At 36.1% G+C, this 25,000-nt stretch overlaps 1 protein-coding gene across 5 annotated transcripts in view; it reads right to left on the bottom strand.

Moving 5' to 3' along the window:
* Nucleotides 1-25,000, bottom strand: part of LOC135223605 (uncharacterized) — a 910,537-nt gene that overhangs the window by 450,756 nt on the left and 434,781 nt on the right. For all 5 annotated transcript variants that reach the window (XR_010316536.1, XM_064262183.1, XM_064262184.1 and 2 more), the window contains one exon: nt 20,161-20,221. Coding sequence is in view for 3 of the 5 variants with exons in the window: in XM_064262184.1 (XP_064118254.1) it covers nt 20,161-20,221 (61 nt within the window). In the remaining 2 variants the exon portion in view is untranslated. The remainder of the gene's footprint in view (nt 1-20,160; nt 20,222-25,000) is intronic.

The following is a 25,000-nucleotide window of genomic DNA, read 5'->3' as shown; positions in this document are numbered from 1 at the left end:
ACTTTGAGAGATTAAGTGATAATATTTTTTCAAATGTTTCAAAGTGGAGAGAGAGAGAGAGAGCGTAGGCCTATCTATAGAGAACTAATTAATTATATTTACTTTGTGAGATTGAGTGATAATATTTTTTTAAATGTGTTTTAAAAGTGGAGAGAGAGAGAGAGAGAGAGAGAGAGAGAGAGAGAGAGAGAGAGAGAGAGAGAGGAGAGAGAGAGAGAGCGCAAGCATAGGCCTATCTATAGAGATACCTAATTCATTTATAATCTTTGGGAGGATTGGAGGGATGGTAATAATTAATTTTTAAAGTATGTTTTAGAAGTGGAGAGAGAGAGAGAGAGAGATAGAGAGAGAGAGAGAGAGAGAGAGAGAGAGAATTATAGTATTGGTAACGGACTTGTGACGGGGGAAAGGCAGAAGAAAATATAATGAATTAAGTATTTCCAATCGACAGGGCTATGCTTGCGCGATATATGACTACCAAGATCGTGCTGCACTATGCTAGATAAAAAAAAAATTGATGGATCATAATATTCAAGTAATTCTCTAAGAAATTCCTGCCATAATCTTGATTTCATTCGACAGTTGCCGTAGCATTCAAAGATTGTAAAAAGACGTGGAAAAATTTAGACACAGGCTGCGGTCATTCTTGCTCTCTTGATTATAGTCTGTACTTTTGAAAAATCGGGGGTTTCATGCCCAAATCATTCACGAAAAAAAAGCTGTGTTAAGTAAGATTTATTATTACCACAAATAACTCAATATGTATTCGACAGGCAATTAAAGTTTTATATCGTGCAAAAAAATGCTGATGTGTTGAGAGATCTTTCAGCTCGCGGCAAAGAAATGCAGTCGTGGTAGGGCTGTAGGCTGCTACGAACTGCTTTGTAATGGGAGCATATAGCCAGAAAATCTTTGAGCTGACATGCTACTTTAACCTTGATAAAGATTTATGTTTAAAGACATTAGCTTTGTAAACAGCAAATAGCATTCGATCCATGTCAACGACAAAGTAATCAGTGTGAAATCCCCGTTACGTAAGCCAGTATCCAGTGACTTGCGCTTTCCCGCTCGAAGTTCTAGGTGTCCTCCTCACATCATAGAAAACGCTCTTGCGGATGCAACTAGATTTGCTCAACCTACCTTAGCCGTCGCAACATTGACTGCCATTGACGTCAGCTAACTTTAATCGCTTTGGAATACAAACATGAGTTTGTAGAAACTAAAATAATTGCATTCACCACTTACTATGATGCAATAATATCCCGTTCATGAAGGAAAACGAGTAAATATTGTCGTCGTGATACATAGTACTACAACCAGAAGTTCACATTCTATCTACCAGATCTCTATGAACGTACCATCTGAGAAATTCCAATTACTTCGGACATATATCGTGTTTTTAAGTATCTGAACGGCTTTGTTTTGCAGTTTTAACTTATATGATATAATTTGCAGTGTATTTCATATTCTAGAGTAAATTTGGCGATACCATGTCTTTTCAGTAAAAACAAATGGGAAATTCAATGAACGAAATCTAATGAAAATTGTATCTTCAGTTTTCTTGTCGAGTGTACCTTCGAGGCTTTGGTTTGATAACGCTCATTTTCATTTTCTTCTCTCATAAAAATCACGAAACTTTTTAGACTCCTCGCCACTACCAACAACCATTCGAGATTCATTCATAATTTATCAGACACAAAATACTAATAATAATTGTAGATCTTGAATGAAAATGAGTATTCCCTTCGTTACTCAACCTGCTAAAATATAAGAATATTCTAACATTTTCTGTAGAAAATATCAAAAACGTCATAGAATATTAAGAAAATATGTTGTTGCTGTATATTCTGAGTATATAAAAATGCTGCAAAAAAAATACGATATAATCTAAAGTATTTAACACCCATAAGGTACTCTAATATCATTATACAAATCTAAGAATCTCTCACTCTCTCTTTTCTATTCAACTGGGCTTATAAAAAAACCCATCTTAGGACATTATTCCTCCATTAACCTCAGACCGACATCATTACTCCAAAGAAGTCCGATATGTCCCTATCATTTATTTTCAAACAATCCGAAGAAGGATACTTTCAAGAAAATTATGATCATGATCAACCTAAAGCCTAAAAAACTATGTAAATTTCAGACGTATTCGTACTTTCTTACATCCATTTCCATATATTTCTAAAATCTTTTATTAACGATTATAGTGATCAAAATGTACATACGTAAACAAAATGACAAACTAGCACCATTCGACCCGTAAGGGGGTAGGGCAGTCAGTGCCCCTCATGCGATGCACTATAGGTATTACTAAAGGTTCTTTGCAGCGTCCCTAGCTGCAACCCCTTTCAATCCTTTTACTGCATCTCCATTTATATTTCTTCGATCTTGCTATCCACCCATCTCCTAACGATTATTTCATAGTGCAACTGTAGAGTTTGCCTCCTGTTACACCTTTCAAACCTACCTACTCTAAATCTAAATTTCCTTTCCAGAGCTGAATGACCTCAAAGGTCCCAGTGCTTGGCCTTTGGCCTAAACTCTATATTCCATTCAATTCTAACACCATTCGATTTCTTACTTTACAACAAGCTAGAAAAAAATATTCGCGTGCGTTTACTGAGAGTTCACAATTATTTTCAGATATTTTATTATACCTGGATATGTCTATTAAAACAATCACACTTGATACAATTTTTCACATTGAATAATTATTGTTGCTCCCTCCCTGCTTTAACAAAAGCCAGTTAGCAAAAAGTTAAAATATATCGTCAAGGATCCTGTAAGTACAGAAATGATGCCCTAACTTCAGATCCTTTCTTATACATTCTGTGGTTTCCCATTCTGAAACCATGACTTTATGGACGAAATATCTCTGGTTTGGCCGTTCCTGGTTACAGAGTTTTTGCCTGCTACTTGTTTCTATAGTATCATTATCTATTTCCTTTCGAAGTGCCGCGATGTCATTCTACAGAGTAGCATAGGTCTTTCATTATCTTTGCTTTAAAAATAAAGTTTTATTTTTGCACTGGGTTAGCAAGGAATACTGATCCTTGAAAGTTTAAGTAAGCCTGTAATGCTACTTAAGGTACATGTTACTTTGCCATAATTTTCTAACGTTTATTTTTCAAATCCTGTTATATATCTATATATATATATATATATATATATATATATATATATATATTCTTCTTTCTCGCCGTTATCCCTACATTAAGGGGTCGGTTGCCTGATGCTCCTTCTCCACTGCCCACTATCAGAGCCATCATCCTCCACCAAACCTCTTCTCTCCATATCTTCTTTCACTTATCTCGCCATCTAATTCTCTGTCTCCCTCTCGATCTTCTTTCTCTAACAGGTTCCCTCCAAGCCCTCTTCATTCCTCCTCAACACCTGCCCATACCACCTCAATCGTGACTCTCTTAGTACCTTTGTAATCTTTACTAAGCCTGCCCCCTTCTTCTTATTTTGTCATTTTCTAATCTAATCTCTCAAGCAGCGATATTCCCATTTCTGATCCATACATTAACACTGGTCTTATCACTGTGCTACAGATCATGACTTTTAGCTTGATTGCCATTTTTTTATCACATACTACTCCAGCTACATCTCTCCACTTCCCCCAAACCACTTTTATCCTACTGTCAACCTCAGCCCCACATCCTCCCTCTTGGCTTGAAGTAGAACCTAAATATTTAAACTTTTCCACTTGTTGCATAATTGAGCCTCTTCTTTCTTGCATTACTATTCTGCATTAATGATGTTGAAAATTGCTTTCTGGAAAAGGTATTCCATAAAGTCCTTAATAAAACACTTAAACAGTTTTCAAAGCTCTACAATCCTTACTCTGCCCAAAATGAAATTCTTCGCTAGTTTGCCCTACATTCAAGACAAACATTTCATGAAAAGAGTTCACAAAGGTCCTGAGCAAAACACTTTGACAGTCTTGATATTAAGCTAATTCCCAAAAAACCCACTAACTATCGGCTCTTATTACGAGACGTCTACTCAAAGTCCGAATTGACTCCCATAGAGGGGGCAGCTACTGTACAGGGACAAGAATTTCCAACCCTGAAGCACCTAACATATGCAACAATTAATAATATGTAAAATGGTACTTAAAATGAAAACTTTAGTACTATTGGCCATAGTAACCACCAAACTGATTTATTTATACACTTAAGATTAAACTGCTAGTTCCACAATTAAACACACAGTCCTGCTCTACCCAATTATTTTTGTCTCTCTCTCTCTCTCTCTCTCTCTCTCTCTCTCTCTCTCTCTCTCTCTCTCTCTCTCTCTCCTTGCTGTTGCTATTTCTAGTTCTGTTCTGTTCTTTGTACCAGTAGCTTTAGTTCACTTTCACTAGTTTTTATGTTATTTCAGTTTGTCTTTGTAAGTTTCATATGCATTTTAGTGTTCACCTTTTCTTTGTGTTGTGCAATGTAGTTTCTTATTTGTCTGTGTAACATACATTTTAGTAGTTTTACTCGTGTTCTGACTTTTAACTGACCTTATTTTAATTTATGTCAAACTTTACAATATGTTTTTTTTTCTTTAGGTACAAATCCCAGATGTAAATATGATTTACGAAATGTCAGAATTTCGAAAATAATCGTCTCATCGTATTCTGGTCCGACCTTTATGCAACACACACACACACACACACACACACACACACACACACACATATATATCTATATATATATATATATATATATATATATATATATATACTCAAAGTTTTACTTAACATGATATTAGCCTTCAGTTTGTACTGCATAAATGTGGATAGTTTACAAGCAGTTAACACCCGTTTTAATATCAACCATTACGTGTAAATACATGGAATGGATACAACAATTTCCACAAAATCCCCGTTTTGATTGATTTCCAAGAAACTACTCTTATCTTAGGGCTATACACAACAGTAAGTCACTCAGTCTTCTACATCCCAAAACAATCCATGGAGAAGCCATAATGCAACAAGAAACATAGGTGACTTTCAGTATCAGTTCAAAATTCAATTTTCAATTTTTTCATAATTGAAGTCTACAAATTCATGAAACTGTTGATTATCATTCAAGAAACTGGATGTTTTTAACCATATATAGAAATAAGAAAAGGGTGCCAGGAATTTTGAATCCTCAAAATCTAAATGATCAACTAACCCTCTGTTATTGATGCTAGTCATCGTTAATGAACCCATATTTCAGAAGATACCGAAAGCTTAATTCCTCACGTTAGAAGCTCGCTGTTAGGAAGTAAGTAGGGGGTTGGTTAGATATTTACAGGGAATTTTATGCCTCCTTTGCTGTTTGCCCCACTCATGGAATTATATTTATAATTGAATGGAGATGGATGAGGATTACGTTGAAGTAAGGACAGAAACAAATGATGTTTTAATATGTGAAACACAAGATGAACATCTGAGACTTATGGTGTAAGTCCATGAAAAACATAAATAGCAGGAACAGATTATGCACAAGTGTATGAAATAACACTAGCTACAGAAAGTATTAATTGTAAGAATTAATCAAGGATTCATACTTGGTTACAATGGTATCCAAACTAAACAAAAGACAGACAGAATTTGATTTTGTAATCTAGTAGACTTAAATCATAGAAAATAAACGTAGGGTATATACATGAGGCTAGTTCTCTAGTATAATCCGTACTGCTTTACGGATATTCCCCATTATATGCAATGAAACTACTGTTCATCTATGAGATTTTGTAATTTACAAATAAAGATTCAAAAACAATACTAAGAGCTAGACTGGAGCATTGACTGAATGAAAACTAGGAGATGAGATAATGATAAGAGAGGGGAAATGAAGACAGCTTGGGTATACCCTTTGCGCCGGGTCTGGGAAAATAGCACATGATAATCAAAGGCGGGTTTCCGCAACTTTACTCCGCACCTCCACACCTCCGCAACTACCCGATTTTGGTTGCGAACTTGATTGGCCGCTACCACGTGCCAAAAGCAGCGGAGTAGCGATTTGTGAAACTCAAAAATTTGATTCCGCAACCACTACCGTTCAAAAACGAAAACCGAAGACGGTACCGAAAAATATAACGAGACGTTTTAACGAGTTAATGCATTGCTATTTGCCTGTTTACCAGTTGACCATTTGCCTTTGCAGAGTCTGAGAGATGTAAGATTGAACTTGTGTTGATGGCGCGGCACGGCACGGCGGCCCATACTAGTCGGCAGTGCTGCCACTCCTTGGATTTTCCTACTAGATCTAGGTTTTTTTTTATTTTCTTCTTTTTTGCTCCGAGCCTGGAGTCTTGGAGTCTTTGCAAAAAAAATCAGGAAATCTGTTTTTTTTTTGGTCAAGGTAATGATATTTAATAATTTTATATTATTCTCAGGATTAATATTTGTGTATAAATATAATACTATATACATACATATATAAATATATATACATATATATATATATATATATATATATATATATATATATATATATATATAGATATATATACCAGCAGATATATATATATATATATGTGTGTGTATATAAATACATATACCACACACACACACATATATATATATATGTATATATATATATATATATATATATATATATATATATATATATATATATATATATATATATATATATATATATATATATATATATATATATATATATATATATATATATATATATATATATATATATATATATATATATATATATATATATATATATATATATATATATATATATATATATATACATATTTAAAGACTCTCAGGAAGCGCTGGAGGAAGAGGAGGAGGAGGACTGAGGAGAAGTTTCAAAATATAAACTTTTTGTGTATTTTTCGTAAGGGTACAATTCTATCCTTGCGAAGTATTTATACTCTATTAGGGTATTACCCTAATGGAGTAAAAATAGTTTTTTTTCACTATTTTTTGTTTAACTCAATAAACGTGTTAGAATTTTCGTTTCATTAAAAAAGCTATTTATTTTGAGTTGCGTTTTGGTTGCGCTTTACAGTAAAAGTAGCTGTAGCGGAGCAGTGCGGAGGAGCGGGGAGCGGTTTCCAAAAGTTCAAAATGTTGTCGAAGTAGCGGTAGCAGCAAACAACCCTCTCAAAGTTGCGGAGATGCGAGGTGCGGAACCAAAATTTGAGTAGCGATGCCCAGCTCCAATGATAACGCCCTCAAGGTTTCTCTGGACACCAGAAGAGTTGGAGAGAACTCTCTAACAAAAGGAGTCTTCTGTGGCCATTTGTAAAAGTGAAAACACAAAGAAACGCATGAATAAAGCAATTTCATGGAGGTACTTCCACCGTCAGGCGTAACAGGCAGTTATAATGAAGATTTATTCAAACAACGTTATATTTGAAGCTGGCAATGTCATTAAGCAATATAAAATATATGAGAGCTGTGCAAATAAAAACTGAGTTACTACAGCATTATAAAGTTGTGAGGTTCAAAGCTGTCGCTGGGACACAGATTCCTGAACGTGACCAAGTACCAATAGCTTCCATTATAAAAGCGAGAAGCTGTATCTAAAAACAACCACAGAATCTTCTTCAGTATAATTCATTGTTACCCACACCCAAATTACATGAAGCATATCCTTACTGGGGGCATGGAAAAAAAAAAAAAACAAAGGCTGGTGCAATACCAGAATACATCTCAAGAATTTGCAGATGGGATCCTTAGGCCATCCTCGCCTCAAAACAAATCTAATGCACTGAGACCTCACAGAAACACAGATTTAGATCCACCGAGACACTGAGATCCAGCACTCCCCATTCAAGATCATTTATGCATCTTTCAGAAGATACCTTATGTCCTTGTCAAAACTGAAATTACTAATGTATATATAAAGCATTGCAAGCTCTCTAACCATTTATATTTGAAACCTCTTCCTAATTTCTATACAGAATTGTTAACCATTCTTCAGGTGTGAGAAAACTTATCTGTCAGTATATACCACCTCTGTTTTACTCTATTGTCAATTCTACTTTTCTACTTGCAAGAGTTCTTGACCTGTCAGAGATTTTGTGTCAATCAGAATACCTTGATCCTGCCTCTGACTCACCACCTCCTTATACTGGTGACTCCGAAAATAACCAAACACTGCAAGAGCCAGCACCAGCCCATCCAGTGACAATGCTGCAGCAGCAAACATCCGCCTACCACCCTTCACAAACCACAACCCAGAGGCCTGGTTCTTCAGAGCATACACAATTTTCAGGTCTAACAAGATCTCCTCTTCGTCCCACAAAGTTGATGCTGTCTTTGAGTTCCTGCCAAATGACATCTTCGAGCAGATCACAGAATGGCTTGCTGACCTAAAGACAACCATCATCTAGTACGTTATGCCGAAGGACTAAGGTCATCCTTCAGCATGCCACCGGCCTTCAGAGCTATGAAGTTCCTAGACAATGTAAGGACAGCAATAGGAGAGCAACGATGGTCACACATCTGCAATCAACAACGGCAGCTTGTTACAATCCCCAACAAAGACTACTTTGGACCTTGCGAGAGAGGTCTTCCTTACGAAATTACCCCGCCAAACCCATCCCCCATCAAATCAACTATGGACCTCAACGATTTCCTGCAGACAGTGGATGCCGTCCACTTGGACCACAAGTCGATGGAGCCTACACAACCAAAACATAGCAGGAGCTGCTGCAGAGCCGCAGCAGCAGACCGCAACAGAACGTAGACAATGATCCAGAGTGACCATGCAGCTCGCATACACCAATAAATAGCCAGCCTCCATACACCACTAACAAAGCTTCCAGTTGGAAAAAACTAACAAAAATACAATCCCAAAACAGAAAATGTCCCAAGGGTATTTGTTTCTACCACTAGAAGTTCGGGAGCGAAGCCTTAAAAAGTGAAAATGATAGCTGCTTGTCATGACAAAAAAAATGAAAAGGGGTCACAGCAACAACCCAACAAAATAAATGTCAGTGGTGGGCAGAGCGTTTTGCCTCGTAAGAGACACTGCGCCTGCTTTCTCCTTTCTTCCAAGTACAGGCAAAAAGACTTGGCATGTTTTTTATCATAAATGAAACATCAAATATAGAGTTCCTGGTCGACAACGGCGCATTCAAATCATTCATGCCAGCTAACCAGCACAAGTCCTTCAATCCAAGCTCCAGCACCCTACTGGCTTTCACTGCCAGCAAAGCTTCCTTGAAAATATACAGGAAAAAACCATGTGAAAGCGTCGTTTGGCAGGAAGCAGCACAAACCTGGATATTCATCACAACAGACTCCGCAATCACACTTTTAAGAGCGCACTTCCTAAACACCCACAACATGCTGGCAGACGTAGGCGAAAAAGCAGCTGATCACATAACCCACCCCCGTAGCCCCACTCACACTGACCACAGCAAATGAAATAAGTTGCCTCCTACAGGAGTTCCTGGGGGTATTTAAGGATGACCAGCACCATGACCTGACCAAACCTGCAAAACGCTATGTCCAGTTCATCACTGCATAGTCATCGAAGTGCAACCATTTTTTGTTTTTTTTTTGTCTGCCAACCAATTTTAAAGATGTTTGTTGGCTTCAGAAAAAACATGTTCATTCCAAACAAGCCTTCCAGGACAATAGTAGGAATATGCCAAAAACAAAAAGCCCCAGCACCTAAGCATCTCCCCTACACATGGTACCAAAACTGACAGCACATGGCGACCCTGTGATGACTACCGGTGGAGACTCAACATCAAAACAGTACCTCACAGGTACCCGTTGCCAAACATCGCCGACATAAAGAAGCAGATGGAGGGCACTAATACATTCACAAAGATTGCCCTGCTGAAGGAATATAGCTATATTTCCAAGTCCCAGTCACAAAGGAGGACATAGAAAAAATGGCCATTATCACCCGCCTTTGGCACATATACCTTCAACCACAGCTATTTCGGCCTTTGGAACTCAGGTGCGACCTTCCAACGTCTGATGATGAAATCCTTGGTAACCTATCCTTCTGCATCGTCCACATCAACAGCATATTGATATTTGGCACAAACATCAAACAACACATGAAAGATGTCAGGCAGGCACTGCAAATACTTAAATAAAATGGACTTACAGTCCAAAAACACAGATGCAAATGGGCAAACCAGTAGTGGAATTCCTGGACCACAAAATTAGCGCCCATGGTGCCAAATACTCCCAAAGAAGATCCAAGCAATCACTGACTTCCCAAAAGCAACAACACTCAAAGCAGTTCAAGAATTCACGGGAATAATTAACTATCACCACATTTTCATACCTAAACTATAAAAACAATGTTCCGTATGAAAAACAAGATAAAGCCTTCACACTAGCTAAAAAAGCAATCACCTCTGCTGCCCATAGTCCCTCACCCTAACAACAATGTTAGCAGTGCAGACAATGGTCATCCCCAATAGCATTCTTCACCAAGTTGTCGCCAGCAGAACAAAAGTACTCTACGATCGACACAGAGTCCTGGCAGTCAACAGAGCCATCCACCACTTCCAACACATGCAAGAAGTAAAACAATTCGTAGTGCAGTGGACCAAGGACCATCAACCACTGGTACATGCCTTCACCAAAAGCAGAGATATGTGGTCAGCAAGACAGCGGCGCCACCTATAGTTGATAGCAGAACATTCTTGCACCAACAGATTCTTTAAAGAGCTCTTCTAAAATTGTTAAAAAAGTAGTAGACACCTTTTCACAAAACTCCATCAACACCGTCCATATTGGGATATAATATCCTAAAACAGCATCAGCTCAGAGGGATTATGACCATTGCCTGCAAGATGAGTACCAGATGCCATCACCTGTACCTACCATTAGGGTTGAGAAAGAAAGCTGTCATCTTGCTCACAACCTGTCCCACCCATCAGGTAGATCCACCACCAAAACATTGTTGGAGAGGTACATCTGATGGAGACTGAAAGCAGACGTCAAAAAGTGGGCAAGAGAATGCCTCTCATGCCAAACAAAAAATAACGAGGCACAGAAATGGGGATAGGAGAATTCCATAAAACACAGCGATGATTAGCTTAAATCCAAGTCGACATCATGGGACCCTGGGCCGGGTACATATAACCGTCTTCACAATCATCGACAGGAACACCAGATGGCCAGAAGCAATACCAGTAAGGTAGGAGACATCAGAGAGCTGTGTGAAAGCACTAACAGACTGGGTCAGCAGGCATGGAGCACTGCAGTACATAAGCGAAACAGAGGAACTCCCCTCTACATTAGGGAGCTCCCTTGCAGCCAGCCTCAGGACAAAACTCATTCACACAGCAGCATTCAACCCAGAAGCCAACAGTATGGTGGGGTGGCTGCACTGCTCCCTCAAATCAGCACTCATGCCAGATGTCAAGGCAGTTGGAGAAAAGAATTATTATGATTATAGCAGTGTGCTAGGCCCAAAATTGTTTTGTAGTCATTCAGCCATTTTGGGGTAGAATTTTGCAAATCTGTTAGTTCCATAGAGGAGAGATTCATTCTTAAGACTTATAAAACATGCTGTAAAGAGATGCTAAACCTCTCTCTCTCTCTCCCCCGACCAAGGGAAATTTTCATTATTACATTAAACATAAAGACTTTGTACTTAATGGTCACTTGTAAACTTTTAGAGTTATTTAATTCTTAATAGCACAGACAGTGTAAAAGTGTTTTTGTAACAGCCTGTGAAAGAGTATAGTGAATTTGGAAGCTGCAGCAAAAAGGAAATCTTGTATCAGGTAAAGTGTTATTACAAGTTTTAAGTGCACTTAAAAATATTTACAGTGGTTAGGTGAAACTATTTCATTTTTCACACATTGCAGATTTTCTTGTGTTCTATATTTATTCTTTTGAAGTGTTCCTTTCATGTTGTGTGTGGTTAATGTTTTCTTAGTGTTTTTGCAATTTTAGTACTTATCCACATTTTTGTGTACTTATTTTTTATTTCATAATTTGTTTGATAAACTTAGGCGTTTCTTAATGATTTAGTGTGGCATACTTAATTTAATTTAACACTTGTGAATCAATTTGCATTACTTATAGTTTCGTTCAAATTTTAATTGTGATTAAGTTTGAATTTTACTTGAATAATTTAATTTTCTTGACTAATTAATTTTCTGATAAATTAATTTTTGATTTAATTAAACTGTGTTTTTTCAAGTAATAGTAAATTTCCTTGAAATTGTGAATTTTATTTATAAAAGTTTAATTAGAAAATAAATCTGTTTGTATTTAAAATTTTCATAACAGTAGTTAGTTTATTAATCACCAGTGAATAGATTTTATTTAGGTAGAAATATAGTGGTAATAGTGCTGTTTTCCTTCAATTTTTTTGAAGTGAGTTAGAACCAGGGAAATGCTTAGACTTTCAAGGTTGTTGATGGAAGGATGCCCTTTAATCAATTTAATCTCATATAAGATTACCTCACACTTGTTTGAATGAACTTAGTCTGGTTTCTTGCATAATAAGTTTTTTAAGGGATCACTGTTGCCTCTCGAGTAATCAGTCATATTTTATACGTGATGAAGGTTCAGGGTGTACTGGCTTGGTTGTCACGGTCAATAAAATTTTTGCGTTGATAAGTGTCAGTAACCAGATATTTTGGTCGGTTTGTCACAATGTATATATGTATAATTATATTATTATATTATAGATATATGTATATATATATATATATATATATATATAATATATATATATCTAATATATAATATCATATTATATATTTACACATAATATTGTATATACGATTTGACTCCCACTGACTTGCAATGTTTCTTTTATTTAATTTCATCCTTTTTAGGGGATCAGGACGTATGATTAAAGAAATATAAGCAGTGGCAGGAGTTCTGATCTTTTCATATTGAAGAAAAATTATGAATGTTGAACAAAATTTATACATTTATTTCCATTACCAACGTTTAAGGATACAAATCCTATCATCAGGTGCTTTAGGGTAGTGAGTTACTGTGGGTTACTATGTGATGCCCATACTGCACAAGTTACGGTAGAAGAGACTCTTAGCCTTGACAGTCACCTTTTCCAGGAGAAAGAACACTCTAAAATCAAACCAGCAGGTAGAAGGGACCCTTTAGCCTTGGCAGGTAACCCTTCTAAGAGAAGGTTTCTGAATGCAAACATTGTTTTCCTACCTTGGATTGTGCCACAGCCATTGTATCGTCGCCTTTCATAGTCCTGGGGTCCTGGGTTTGAGTACTGTTGCCTAAGGGTACAATAAGGCATTTATCCCCTTTTTTCACATTCCTGTTTTTTCAGAAAGTGCATAGGATACACTGATTGAGAAAGCAAAATTTGCTTTGCGAATTATCAGGAAAGTGCCTTCGCCTTCGTCTTTACCTAATATTTTCCCTCTGAGCGTTTTACAATGTTTAAATCCATACTACCATCCTCCTAAAGTTGTTTGTGGAAAACCCTAGCAGAATTCTTATTTCCTTTACAAGGTGTGCTGGCCCAACCTTGTCGACCAATTAAATTCAGCGCTTTTTTCCAAGACATGTGGTCACATTTATATATAATTTCTAAAGGATTTTCTAAATAATGTAAATACTGTTGTTCTTGTTGTTGATATTATTGTTGTTTATTGTTCTGTTGAGATTTACGAACTTGTTGCTCTTGTTATCAGTCAATTAGTTTTGATTCTAATTTTATGTTATCTTAATTCTTTTGGGTGACACTGAGCTGAGCCCTAGGCATATTACTAATTAGAGTATGAGATATTCCAAGTACTTTACTAAATTTTTCGAGGTCTGTAACTAAAATTTAATGTTTTATCTAAGACTCTTGTAAGTAATTACAAGCAAAGGGTGAGTTTTTAATCCCGGGGTGTTTTGATGACCTTGATTTTTATGGCTCTATACACTAAGTCTGGATGACATATTTGGAGTGTAGTTGCCATGAAGTTCCTTGCTTAATATTTCCAATAAGTTCTAAATGTGCACATTTTGCTTTGCTTTTGCTGCAATCCAAATATCAATGATTTTATAACATGACTGTCCTCTTGAAAAGGATTAATATGCCCAGTCTCAGGATTCAAAAGCTTCATTTGTTATTGTGGAGACTGTAATGCAAAGCTAACCAAATGGCTAAATTCAAATTTCACAGATCAACATGGCTATTTTGTTCTTGAGTTCTGTGTATCCCTGATTTTATCCAGTTAATTGAGGACCCCAAGCATATTACTGGTTATAGATTAGACCTCATATTCACAGATGCTCAAACTATTCTTAAGTCCAAAGTCTGTGAAAATATAGGCACTTCTGATCATTACGCTCTGAGATGGATATATCTGTCAATCAGGTATTTTCCCAATGCCCCCTTTGCAAAAAAACCAAGGTCTGACTGAAATCTACAGCCAACTGGGATTGCAGAAGCTTGTCAGATACTTAATATTTCAGAAGCTATATTAGATCCTGATCCCAAGACGTTAAATGAAATAATGATGGCTATTTTAATAAGGCATGTCCCTAGATAGATCTTCAAATAACCAAGAAAAACGACCAGCCATGGTTTTATGATACGTGTATACTAGCTTACCTTGAAATATGACAAAATTCAACAAATGGAGATAAAATCGTTACACATGAAAATTACACTGTTTTTGTTAAGACTCACTGTGCTGCCAAGAGAAATTATAACTATCCCTTGAAGAGGAATAGTTAGCATTACCTAATTTTGGATCAGGCTCACACCTTCCACTCCACCACTAGTAACCAGATGATGGTAGATTGGTTACTGGCCCTCGGGGGAAAAAAGGCCAAACAGCTTCATCGAACTTTTGAAGTTAAGAAATCAGCTGAGGATGTCCCTGTCCCGGATACTTAGTCATCCTAAGCCCTATTCTTATAAAAACTGCATTTTGCTATAGGGATGTTAAGAACCTTCTGGGTAATCTTGATACGAGTTGTTGGGGTGGAGAAGATCCTGATGATTTCTTCCTTGGCTTTTTGAAAAAAGTTTCTAATGTATATGCTTCCAAGATTAGTAAAATCTATAGATTTTTATGTCCACATAATATCTTTGCAGATGAGTGCAAGCTCAGTAATAGTGCATTTTCCAAAGTGTGGCATATCTGTAGAATGCAGTAGCTACAGGCCAATTTCTATTCTCACTGCGCTCTACAAAGCTGCTGAGAAATCATATGGATATAGAAATCAGTTAGGTACTACCAATGCTCTTTTAGACTTAACATGCCATTTGCAAGAGAACCTTGATAAGGGTTTTGAGCGCATTGCAATTCAAATAGATTTTAGAGCTGCTTTCAATTTAGTAAACCATAGGGAACTTATTTTGTAAACATTAGAATCTTGAGTGTGGTGGGATATATTTTAGGATTATTTCAAGATTCCTTACAGGTACCAGCAGTGTGTTGCTGTGGACAGGATCTTGAGTGAACCAAGACCTATTCTGTCCAGAGTTCTACAAGGTAGTGTTCTTGATCCACTGTTATTTCTAGTGCATACGAGTGTATGGCTGTTGGACTGGAAAACAATATGTCAATAGCTGATGATGCCACACCTGAGGGTGTAGTCTTCACTCAAGAGAGCTGAAGCTGCCCTCAGCCTCAATCCGGACATAGACCGGATCAGTTAACGAAAACACCATTAATTAGCAGATCTAGTGCAGATTTTCCGCTCCATCATCTCCTACAGGTGGATGGGACTTTGCTGAATAAGTCTGAAGCTTTAACTATTCTAGGTGTAACTTTTAACTCACATCATACTTTTCAGAGGCATCTAATGAAAGTTTCAACAAATGCCACTGGAAAGTTAGGTTCATAATTTAGCTAAAATCAAGAAGTTTTTAAGGATGAACTATGGGGTCTCCAATGAGTAGAAGCAAATATTAAGTTTTAAAAAATTGCAAAATATCTGAAATCTAGAGAAATGCCTTCTGCCTTGAAGGAAAATGTTGCTAAGACTAAAAAGTTTACTGCAGTGAGTGGGCCTCTCTTGTTATTGTTCCAAAACCAGACGATAAAAGATTATGTGCCCATTGCATATTTACTATCATAGGCTATGGAAGTTGACGCTTCTCCATCACCAAAACAATGATATTTTTGCCACTTTCAATGAAGTGACTATTTTCTTTCATAATTGGATTTTCAAGAGCTTATGAGCAACTGGAAGTAGATGAAAGTAACAGACCTATATTTACAATAAGTACACATCTGGGATTATTCCGGTTTAAATATTGTTATATGGAGTACCATCAGCTGTTGCTATTTCTCAGATGAATTTGGAGAAACTACTGATTGGTTTTCCTGGTTTAGTAGTCTATTTGGATATGCAATCATACCACTGCTGAGTATTTTCATTGAAAGAGGCTGAAGGAAAGGGGCTTAAGATAAGTTTACCTTCTTGAAGGAGAGTGTGAGTTATTTGTGGACAGCAGAGTGAATGTTCTTTTAAGAAGCTTAAGGCCCTTTTAGCTAATGCTCGGGTGTTGGCTCATTATGCGTAAATACTCCTGTAAAATTAGAATCTGATGTGTCATCCCTTGGCAATGGGGTCGTATTTACCATGTGTATTTTGTAATGGGAAGGATTGTCCTACAGCTTACCCAGCACGTCTTTCCACTGCTTCAGAGAGAAATCATTCTCAAATAGAGAAGGATCTCATCTCTCTTGCTTATGGTGTCAAATATTTTCAGGTTGAGCTTCATATATAGCATTTGCTAGATAACAACATTATGCAACCACTTTATCACCAAACACTTATGAACTAGGATTGTGCATCACAAAAGCATGTAAATGCCAGATGCTCTGTATTGATTCTACAATAACTCGGACAGGTTGGATGTCGAGATGAGTCTCCAGTATTTACTATTAAGAATTTTTATAAAAATCCCAGTAAATTCTCGAGAACTGCAGTCTCAACAATCCTATTTTGCCCAAGGTTTTCTGAATATTTTTATGAGGAAGAGTTAAAGTTGTTCAATAGTAAAGGACTGGAATTAACTGCTGAAGGGGCCCTAAGGGTCTTGTTGCCCTTGACATATCATAATGCAATTTTAAGATAATTGCTCTGGACATCAGAGTATTATTAAAACAAAACCCTGGCTTGACTGCCTGTATGGCGGCCTCGAACCGACAAAGACATTGAGAACACAGTGCAGGGTAGCAGTAATTGTCAAAATATTAGAAATTAACCTAGTCGTGCTCCTTTTATTCATGAGAGTTGCCTTTTCATTCATGAGAGTTACCTGGTGGTCCTTGGCAAGAATTCATCTGGATTTTTGTAAGTCCAATTTTGGGAAATTTTTGGTATAATGAACAAAAAATACTCTCACACCCTACCTTTCTCTTCCTTTCGAATATACCAACGATCCCTCTTACTGAGATGGGAATGCCAACCTTTACCACAGCTATGATAACTTAGGCAAAACTCTCAAACATTCCAGTTGCACTCATTCTTCATTTCACTCAAGGAGACATTGCATTGTAAAGACAACAGAAAAGTATCTGTTATTGGGTCCTACAAAAATACTCCACAGAGGGCCAGGTGGCACAGTCTGGTTAACAGATGTACATGCAGTACGAGGTCAAACCACACAAAGTCACTCCACTATTCATTTGTTATCAAATCTTCCCTTTCATCCTCACCTGAAAAAGCAATGTAAGGGCTCTTGAGCCAGTAACCACCCAAATGTCTCTCTCCATCCACTTTGAGAGATCCTATGCAACTAGCAGCTACTGCCACCTGGGCAAGACTCAAACAGTTTACAGTGCAAGGTTCTTTGTATCTTTTGATCAAGGATTTTACTTCAAAGATGATTGATATAATGGACATGAAGTTACAATAATTACCGCCTCTTTCCCTTTTAAGGGTACCCAAGATACAATGCAGCAATTGATCCCCTTGTGATCACCAAAAAAGTTGCCTTTTGCTATTTGTCTAAATTATAACTTTTAGTATGTTTTGCTTTCCCTTCATCAAACTGTTTATCATAATATATTACAGCTATTTCACTGCAGTACATTTCTTAATGTGCAACTGACCCTAGTATACTGTACAAGCTTGAGTACCGGTTATTAATTATATCTAATTTATTATTGTTTCAAATATATTGTTCTCTTGTTTACGATAAAAAAAATCTTGTTTTATTAATCTAAATGTAGCTCACCATGTGTTTTTTGGAAAATATATTTTTTTTACTGTTTTCATTAACAAAATTGTTCACTGATAATTAACTTTGTACCCCACAGTAGTGTTTTTATTTGCAGCACATCCGTTAAACAGTTTATTGGTAACTTGTAATTAATGTTAACATCCAAAACTTAAGGCAATGTTGTGTTACATGTTGTAATGTTAACTGAAATTGGTTTAATTATCATCGTCATCATCATCAATAGCCCAGCAACAACACCTGTGGTAAAGCAATGTGTTAGTGTTACATGGCTGAATCTCTAATAAGTAACAAAGTCCAATACAAAAAGAAAAGGAAACAAAAGCACTTACAGAATATCCTATATATCTGAAAAACTTAAAATAAAGAAGAAAATAAATGCAGCGATATATTCTCAGACACAGTAGTTCTGGTAATTCAACTACATCACTATGCAAATTATTCTGAAATGTTGTCTTAGCAGAGCAAAACTTCTAGCAAACGTGAGGTTATGAACCTCAAATAATAAAACTAACATTTATAGAACTCTGTGGAAAATCACGAAAATTTGCGGGGTTTAAATACAAATAATGATCAGAATTAGGAGCAAATAAAACACAGTATTAAAGATTTGGAACAATATCTAACACAGCAGATCAAAATAATTGAATAATCCCATGCACAGACATTTAGGCAACAGAAGACACTGACAGGGTGTTTCTCAAAAGAGAATTGGGTAACATCTTCCTACAGTTTTGTACGTCTCACGCCACTCCATGAACAATTCTCTGATATATATATATATATATATATATATATATATATATATATATATATATATATAGCTATATATATATAAACACTTTTCTTATTGAATGGGGCGCACCCCTTGGGACCCTGAATTAATGTTTCATTTGTAACAATCAAGGGTGGGAAAGGGTTGCCACCTCCTCTCCCTATCGTGTACAACTATCATGTTAAACCTCACACACTGGGGAGGGAGACATGCCTGAGGATCACAAATTGTACTACATGAAATAAATATTTTCATCGATTCAAAATTCATGAATATTTATCACACTCTTTATAAACATACCCTGATCTCTGAGACAAACTGTTCTCAAAATCAAAGAGCACCCAGTACAAATGAAGTTAGCAAGCCACTTGGGAACATTCCAGAGTCTAACTACCCCTCGTTTAGGTCCAAGACTTAACTAACATTCTTTGTAGGCGACATCTACTAATGGGTTTTTAGTTCTTTGGCAACTCCTGAGACAAAACTCAGCGGTGTATAAAATCTATTTGCTTATTAACTGGGTCAGTCCTGGGGGTGGACACTGGATTAATACATGCTTTGGAACAATCACGTTGAAATGGTTTCCCCTTTGTCTCTTCCTCTTTATGTTTGTCCACACATTCAAAGTAACAACCCGCATATTCCTCCACCTAAAGAGCACCACATACTGTGGGGAATGGTGTATGTCTCCTTTATGTCATTTTGGATCTTTGAAACAAGTTGTAAAAGTCAAAGGCATGATGAAATTTAGCTTTCCACTAAGAAACTTTTCTTTTGTAAGTACATAGTTACCTGAATAACCAACGGCAACATGCTAGGGCGAGAATCATCTACAGACACTCACATGATTCACGCTCTTTTTGGTTGTGAACAGTTTTCAAATATACAATTTTCATGATTCCCTTTTTCACCCTTTCTCCTTCCATTAACATTTTTAGGTTATGTTTCGTCACCTGTTGATTCATACTATGTATGGTAAATATTTTGCTGTTAAATGTTATACCTATTTGCACTATGCTATGTGATTACAGTGTTGCTCAACTCAAGACTGAAAAACCATCGAAACAACAATTATGTGAAAAGAACTCCATCCTATCTACAAAACCTCAAAAACATACCGGAATTTCTGCATGCTTGTATTTATATGAATTGCAAATGTCCTCCATTTTCAAGCCAATTTATTCTTTAAGAAAAAAACACGTATATAATAACCAATTATACCAGAAACAAAAGATGTATCATACTTACCGTCAGCTGGTAAATACTGAACTGCACATACATCATTGTCTTCCACTGTCCCTAGTTCATCCTGCAAAGACAAATAATAAGAAAACATAAGTTACCTTCTATAAATTAAGCTCCATCTTCAAAATAAACGATTTCCATATCGAAACAAAATCAATGAAATTTTTTTAATTATAAAACACACACAAATATATATATATATTATATATATATATATATATATATATATAATATTATATATATATATATAAATATATATATATATATATATATATATATATATATAATTAATATAATCTATATATATATATATATTATATATAATTATATATAATATATATAATATCTTATATATAATTATACATCTATATATATATAGATCATATATATATATATATATATATATATATAATATATATATATATATCATCAGAAACGAAAAATGAAATTCTATAAAACTTTCATATAACTCAAAATTATGCAAATCTTTACATTTGAAAAACGCCAAAAACCAAACAATGTTAATAGATGCATATATATTTTAACCACTACAATAGCATGAGCAAAAAACGCCTATTCGAGTATATCTTCAACAAAATACATATAATCAAATAAAAATTACGTTAAACACCTGATGAACAACCTTAGTAACTGAAAGGGTTGAAAACCACCCAATTATTTAGATTCAAGCCATGCTTGACTGCATGAAAGAAAGAAGACTGTCAGATCTCTGATCATAAGGTAGGGGCCATTATTTCTAATAAGCGATTACAATCTACCAACCAGCTCATACTCAGATACCATATAAATCACGTTCCACCACTACTATACAGCAGTTCCACCACTGTATACTGCAGTTTTTCGACATCCCTAACCAACACAAGTAATTTTTGCGCAATCTTGCAGTTTACTCTAGAAACGCTATCAATAGAGATGTAGAAATCTCTATCTTCTAATACACGACGACAAAAGGTAAGTCTGTAAGTCTCTGAATACGGGAAAGATCTGATCCTTTTACATCCATTTGTGAGTTACCTTAAACTAATGTAAGTTTCAAGAGGTAAATTCCATTTCATGCAATTCTTCCTGCAATACATCGAAACACTTTCGAGGAAAAATTCTCTCTCAAAGAATGTTGCAATGAAGTAAATCCAAAGGTTGTTGATTTTGCAGGAAAGCTATAAACACTGGAATAGAAAATAAAATGTCGAAAATTTCGCTTACTGGTCCTGTCTATGGGAAAAACTTTTATACTGAGAAAAGAATATGGTGTATCGAGTCCAATAACCATTTAGTCACCAGACAATCAGTAGCATCTACAAATTCTGAACTTCACAAAATGTCTTTTACAACGGCGGAACATTAGTTCTGGTAGGGTAAAGCCATATTGTGAGTTATGCCCACTGAACACTTCCATAAAGAAAATTTGCCACCACTATGGTGAAAAGAGCACAAGGATGCATAGCAAAAAAAAAAGGAAGGTAGTGGAAGAGAAACAAACTCAGTGAATTATACTAAATGAGCAAAAAGAAAATTAAGAATCACAAAGATTCAATATCCAAATAAGTAGGTGTAAGTTTCAAGAGGTAAATTCCATTTCATGCAATTCTTCCTGCAATACATCGAAACACTTTCGAGGAAAAATTCTCTCTCAAAGAATGTTGCAATGAAGTAAATCCAAAGGTTGATTTTGCAGGAAAGCTATAACACTGGAATAGAAAATAAATGTCGAAAATTTCGCTTACTGGTCACTGTCTATGGGAAAAACTTTTATACTGAGAAAAGAATACTGGTGTATCGAGTCCAATAACCATTTAGTCACCAGACAATCAGTAGCATCTACAAATTCTGAACTTCACAAAATGTCTTTACAACGGCGGAACATTAGTTCTGGTAGGGTAAAGCCATATTGTGAGTTATGCCCACTGAACACTTCCATAGAAAATTTGACCACTAGGTGAAAAGAGCACAAGGATGCATAGCAAAAAAAAAAGGAAGGTAGTGGAAGAGAAACAAACTCAGTGAATTATACTAAATGAGCAAAAAGAAAATTAAGAATCACAAAGATTCAATACCTCCAAATAAGTAGGTGTAAAGAATGAATGTATGACATTCTGAGCTATGTGTAGTCTAACCTTATGCGTAAGTGTTGATGATTCATCTTTGAAATTAAAACCTGCGGAAAGGTTTTGTATTTAAAATTAAATAAATGGAACACCTAGCTAAGGATAATTAAGTCTCATAAAAGAAGGATAGTTGTCGTGTAATACCTGCAAAGTCCTCACGTACCACATTTGCTCCGTGGTGATCCCCAGTCAAATACCCTGGTAAAATAATGACTTTCCCAAATATTCCAAGCTTTGGAATTCTCCTCTTGCATTTGCTCCATTTGATTTCTATCACATTTCATGCCTCTTAAAAGAAATGTTATTTCTTCTTCTTTGGAAATTAAATACAACTTCTCAGTTCATTTTCTTCTTGTTCTTTTGATCCAAATTCTGCCATTAATCTACTATGACAATGAGTTCCCATCCTATCAGATTATCAATATAAGCACATCACTATCACCATTATTATTATTATGGTTATTACTACTAATATTATTATTATTTTTTTTTTTTTTTTTTTTTTTTTTTTTTTTTTTTATTTTTTTTTTTTTTTTTTTTTTTTTTTTTTTTTGCTCTATCACAGTCCTCCAATTCGACTGGGTGGTATTTATAGTGTGGGGTTCCGGGTTGCATCCTGCCTCCTTAGGAATCCATCACTTTTCTTACTATGTGTGCCGTTTCTAGGATCACACTCTTCTGCATGAGTCCTGGAGGTACTTCAGCTCTAGTTTTTTCTAGATTCCTTTTCAGCGATCTTGGGATCGTGCCTAGTGCTCCTATGATTACGGGTACGATTTCCACTGGCATATCCCATATCCTTCTTATTTCTCTTTTCAGATCTTGATACTTATCCATTTTTTCCCTCTCTTTCTCTTCAACTCTGGTGTCCCATGGTATTGCGACATCAATGAGTGATACTTTCTTCTTGACTTTGTCAATCAACGTCACGTCTGGTCTGTTTGCACGTATCACCCTATCCGTTCTGATACCATAGTCCAGAGGATCTTTGCCTGATCATTTTCTATCACTCCCTCAGGTTGGTGCTCGTACCACTTATTACTGCAAGGTAGCTGATGTTTCTTGCACAGGCTCCAGTGGAGGGCTTTTGCCACGAATCATGCCTCTTTTTGTACTGGTTCTGTGCAAGTGCTGGGCATTCACTTGCTATGTGGTTTATGGTTTCATTTTTCGTATTGCACTTCCTACATATGGGAGAGATGTTATTTCCGTCTATCGTTCTTTGAACATATCGGTTCTTAGGGCCTGATCTTGTGCCGCTGTTATCATTCCTTCAGTTTCCTTCTTTAGCTCTCCCCTCTGTAGCCATTGCCAATTGTCATCGCTGGCTAGTTCTTTAGTCTGTCTCATGTAATTGTCCGTGCATTGGTTTGTTGTGCCAGTCCTCTGTTCTGTCTGTCTTTCTCCTGTCTGTATATTTCTGGGTCTTCGTCTACTTTTATTAGTCCTTCTTCCCATGCACTCTTTAGCCACTCGTCTTCACTGGTTTTCAGATATTGCCCCAGTGCTCTGTTTTCGATGTTGACGAATCCTCTATACTTAGTCAATCCTCTCCCTCCCTCCTTTCGTGTTATGTAATAGTCCTGTCCGTATTTGCTCTTGGGTGTAGTGCTTTGTGTATTGTCATATGTTTCCTGGTTTTCTGATCTATGCTGCAGAGTTCTGCCTTCGTCCATTCCACTATTCTGCGCTGTATCTGATTACTGGCACTGCCCATGTGTTTATGGCTTTTATCATATTTCCGGCGTTGAGTATTATTATTATTATTATTATTATTATTATTATTATTATTATTATTATTATTACGCCACTGACTTGAAGTTGACGCTTCCAAAGAATATAGTGACCATTTGAAAGAAATTACAGAAGATAATAGACAATATAGAAAGAAGAGATCGGTTATTAAAAGAATAGATAAACATCAACAAAAAAAATATGTAAAAATTATAGTATATTATTAAAGAACAGCGTGGACTGTTTGACGGTAATGGTGTAAAATTAAAATAAATTAATAAAAACAGTCAAGACAGACCAAATAATTCATGAATGTCCTAAAAACTACTGTATGTATTCGCTCTTTACAAATATCTAGCTTTTTTTTTTTTTTTTTGCGCCTTTTACTTTTAACTTTATGGGTTGCCACTGGCGAGTTCCACTTAGTTAACGGGCGCATAAACAAGTCTGAAATGATATAGATTTCTGCGTACATAAACCTGAAGGTTCAAAACTGTCAGGAGTTTGTGAGCAATGGAAAAGCACCAAAACAAGCAATCACATGAGTATAATTACCCGATTCTATTTCCAGTTCAAATTCTCTCACCCACATCGTGTACTTTTGCTTAATTGTGGATACATTCACAGAATTTGGCAGATTTTCATTACATATAATAGTAGGGCTTCTCTTGAATACACCACATACTTTGTGGCCTTTGTGCTGTTAATGAGTAGCATTATGGTCAACTGAAATCCAGTTATGGGAATGGCTCTAGGGAGAGTATGCATCTCCATAGAGCATAGCACCAAGAGAATGAAACAAGGATATTCTCTGTACGCTATGACAACAAAAACTAAAGATAGATACTTCATCAGAAGTAAGGTTAAGTGCCTGAAGGTTCTCAATTTTTCCCATGGAGTCATCTGCTGTTTGAAAACATTCAAAGGTGACATCTCTCAATAAGGTGGTGTCTGATTAAGTCTCATGACTGAGCATTGTGCAA

Source organism: Macrobrachium nipponense, chromosome 10, assembly GCF_015104395.2.
Source record: "Macrobrachium nipponense isolate FS-2020 chromosome 10, ASM1510439v2, whole genome shotgun sequence".
Lineage (NCBI taxonomy): Eukaryota > Metazoa > Arthropoda > Malacostraca > Decapoda > Palaemonidae > Macrobrachium > Macrobrachium nipponense.
This window is presented reverse-complemented; position numbering and strand designations above follow the sequence as displayed.